The sequence below is a fragment of the Empidonax traillii genome, unplaced genomic scaffold, assembly GCF_003031625.1.
Source record: "Empidonax traillii isolate 1590-97213 ecotype Southwest subspecies unplaced genomic scaffold, ASM303162v1 scaffold2394:size44664, whole genome shotgun sequence".
Classification (NCBI taxonomy): domain Eukaryota; kingdom Metazoa; phylum Chordata; class Aves; order Passeriformes; family Tyrannidae; genus Empidonax; species Empidonax traillii.
In genome coordinates, this window is record NW_020957587.1 from 38,782 (window position 1) to 42,799 (window position 4,018).

Below are 4,018 nucleotides of genomic sequence, written 5' to 3' on the forward strand. Positions count from 1 at the left end.
TCCGAGCCAAAGCCAAGTCGCGTTCGTCGCGGGCCGGGCTGCAGTTTCCTGTCGGTCGTGTTCACCGGTTGCTCCGGAAAGGTAACTACGCGGAGCGGGTGGGGGCTGGAGCTCCTGTCTACATGGCGGCCGTGCTGGAGTACCTGACGGCCGAGATCCTGGAGCTGGCGGGCAACGCGGCCCGCGACAACAAGAAGACGCGCATCATCCCCCGCCACCTGCAGCTCGCCATCCGCAACGACGAGGAGCTCAACAAGCTGCTGGGCAAGGTGACGATCGCGCAGGGTGGCGTGCTGCCCAACATCCAGGCCGTGCTGCTGCCTAAGAAGACTGAGAGCCATAAAGCTAAAAGCAAATAAGTTCGGCGAGCAAAGCTATTAAGGCGTAGCACATTTTAAACCAAAGGCTCTTTTCAGAGCCACCCACAGAATCAGAAAAGAGTTGTGTTGCTTTCTTTACAACAGTTTCTCAAGCAGTTTAAATGCAACTTCGTTTCCTAAAAAAAATTTCTTGATGCAGTAATTTAAACCTTTGTTCCTACCGAAGAGAGGTCATACATTTGCTAGTTCTCCCTTTGAAGTCATTTTTTGGTTTTTTTCCTTGTAACAGTAAAGCACTTATGTCTTAAATTGATTCTGCTCAACTATCATGGATTTCTTATGCTACTTAGGTTTCAGAAATATTGGAGGGTGGTCAACAAAGGGGAGGGTGTGAAAAAAACTTTGCAGCATGAAAACAGATACAAGACCATCCCAAACTCATATTACTAAGAATGAAATTATTTTATTTCCTTTATGGGCCTCTGTTTTTCAAAAGACATAAAGCTTCCTTATGATTTAACTTAAATTTAAACTTTCTACCCTTAAAATTCCCCCACTGTGCCTTGCTATTCCTCTTGTTACATCAGTTTGCAGTGGCAATATTGCTTTTAAATTTTCTGTGTTGCTGGCACAAGTATCACCCAAAAGCACCACCTTAAATCTCTTTATAGTCACTGTCATAAATCATGAGAAAGACATCTAGCTGATGCCTCTTGTTAGAATATTCCTAGATGCTGCATTTGATGGTGTGTACTACACTACTGAGGCCATAGGTCCCCCCTGTGCAGCACCTCTGCTCTCCATCCCCTGGGGAGGAGGAATGCTCTGGGCTTGAAGGACGGCAACACTCTCACTCTGCCTCTCCTTGCCACCCCCAAGCTGTAGCAGACAGGCTTGTTAGGCAGGATTGTGCCATGGCTAAAGCGAGACACCACGGATAATTTGTGGAGAAAAACAGAGCTGCTGGAGCACCGGCCTAATCCGATATAGGGGTGGTATCTGTGCCTAAGGATCTTGTTTTTAAGTGGACACATTTAGGATTGTAATTATGTTAGTTTATTGGTCCTCATTTGCTGCACCTACATATGTCCTGGCCCTTACAATTCTCTTCAATAACTGTAGTGGTAATCAAAAACTATTCTAACATGCACAAATCTTCTATCTTTAGTTTCCAGAAAAGATTCCAAATGTATGTGTGTCAGAAGATTGCAGTAATAGAACGGTTTGGGTGGGAAGGGACCATTAAGGATTATCTAGTCCAATATCCCTGCTGTGGATAGGAACATCTTCCACTAGCCCAGGTTTCTCAAAGCCCCATCCAGCCTGACTTTGAACATCCTCTAGGAATGAGGCATCCTACATTTTCTCTGGACAATCCAGTCCATTGTCCCACAACCTTCGATGGAGAACAAATTCTTACTTACGTCCAATCCAAATGTACCCTCTTTTAATTTAAAGCCATTATCCTTTCTTCTGTCCCTACAGGCCTGAAAAAAAGTCTCTGTCTTTCTGTCTCTGTTACAAGGTCTCCCCAGAACCTGCTCTTCCCCCAGCTGAATAACCCCAACTCTCTCAGCCTTTCTTTATGAGAAAAGGCTTCCAGCCCTCTGCTTGGTTTTGTGACCCTTTTCTAGACTTGCTCGAATAGATTCACATCTTGCTTGTGCCAGAAGACCCCAAATCTGGATGCAGAACTCCAGACAGAGTCTCATGAGTGCAGAGTAGAAGGGGAGAATCACTTGTCAAGACCTGCTGGCCATGCTGCTTTTGATGCAGCTCAGATTATGACTGGCTTTCTGGGCCACAACCATGTACCTCTACATCAAAGAACTGGAATTCCAGAGAAAGGCCATGGCATGGGGGTATCTGTATGCAGGAGCTAGATTTCTCTGTGAACAAACTCCTTTATGTGGAAATCAGCTGGTGTCACAGGGGAGGGTCCTGTCCTCTGAGTGTGGATCTAAGTCCAGCACATCTCTCCAAATTCTTCATGTCATCTGACCAGAAATTCATTATTTGCCTCAGAATTTCATTCCAAGCACCTCTTAATTCACTCACTAGTCTGCTTACCCCAGTAATTGTAGTTTCATCCTCTGTGATACTTACATTCACACCTTAGCACTCCCTAATTTTGTTCTTAAGCACCAGTGGTTTCATCAGTTGTGGACCCTGTGCTGCCATCACACTGATGAGGCCTCAGAGTAAAAGTCCTGTAAGTCAGATGGATTACACAATAAGAGTTCTGGAAAATCTACTAGTATTAAAGACTCACAGCTTTCAAGCAAATTGCACTGGATGAAGGAACGCAGCAAAGGAAGTTTAAATAAATGAGTTTCTCTCATTTGCATATACAACAAACAGTAGGAAAGAGGAAATCCATATGATACAGTGGCTTAGCTGTGTCACTGGGTTATAATGCACCTTCACATTCTAAAGAACTTGTGATGAAAAAAAAAAAAAACCAAACAACTCCAACCAAGCTCCCTCAAATGTTATAGATCACAATTATGCTTAGGGATAACTCAGTAATATCAATCTTTATATCAAAAGACTGAGAACTGCATAGTTAAAAATATGAAGGGCTTTGCTACCCTTTTTCATGTGTATTGCTTATAATATTAGGAAAAATGTACTCTGTTGAAAAGATCTTACATCACTTTAGTTTGCATATTGTTATAATTATTATGACAAGGGTAGCAGATACAGACAGGAATTTTAATTGCTTCATAAGCTCTCAAGAAAATTACGAGCATCTTTGCAGTTGGTTATAACATACTGATGCGATGACATTTTTATTAATTCTGTACTCTCTTGTGCAGTCATGGTGAGATGTTGCTTTATTGCAATGAACAAATGCAATTTACTCATTACAATTTAATGAGGAACTAGGGCAACTGTCCTAATTAATGCACACTTGAAAAGCTACAGATTTTTATTTTATTTCTTTAATGGAGCTGAGTTTTGCAAAGGTTTCCATCCTCATTTAACCCCCAGTGCTGTTTGTGCAAACTAATGGGGAAAATGTAGTACCTACAATCCAAGGATTGGATGTTAAAATTTGATCCAAATAAAACTTATTGTCTCCTATCAACAGTAGTAACAACTTCATTAGGGATTATATTCAGCAGGAAAAGTTTCTTTCCACTTTAATTATTTTTGCCTAAGAAAATCCTCTGATCCACGAGAGAACTGACTAATGTCACTAACAGAAACACCTGGGAAACATCTGCATGCACTTGTACCAACCTACAGACAAGGCAGCCTTCTAGAAAGCGTGATGTTAAATTACATCTAATGTGCTCCAGACACGGAGGAAAGGGGGTTGCAACTATTTTAATTACTGTAAGCTACTAGTCTCAGCCTCTGCATCACCAATTTCTGCCAGAAATGGAAGACAATTTTCGAAGTCTTTTGGTTGTTTCACCGCTAGAAGGAAAAGTTATACTATGATCCTCACTCTGCATTTAGAAAGACTTATGAAGAAATTATTATTTGACATACTAAAAGATTCTGTGTAATTCCTTTGGGCTTTCTTTAGTATTCAGAATGTTGTTTATAACTGCCTCAGGAAACATAGCTAGACACAGATCTTCGAGTATAAAGAACAAAGCAGACTTTGAGGAACCGAATAGTAATGTTAGGCACCAGCCTAGCAGGTCCACCAGTGAGAAATCTTCCAATTCGTCTTTGTTCACTCT

The 4,018-nt window shown here is 41.7% G+C and overlaps 1 protein-coding gene across 1 annotated transcript; it reads left to right on the top strand.

Annotated features, from left to right (window-relative positions):
• The first annotated feature begins 6 nt into the window (after positions 1 to 6).
• On the top strand, positions 7 to 558 carry LOC114071890 (histone H2A type 2-C-like). The gene has a single exon (XM_027909772.1). It carries the CDS (start codon positions 123 to 125, stop codon positions 357 to 359), a length of 237 nt encoding a protein of 78 aa, XP_027765573.1. The 5' UTR covers positions 7 to 122; the 3' UTR covers positions 360 to 558.
• The last annotated feature ends 3,460 nt before the right edge of the window (positions 559 to 4,018 follow it).

Excerpts from the sequence above, each read along its gene's own strand:
- LOC114071890 (XM_027909772.1), top strand. The coding sequence starts at position 123 with ATGGCGGCCGTGCTGGAGTACCTGACGGCCGAGATCCTGGAGCTGGCG.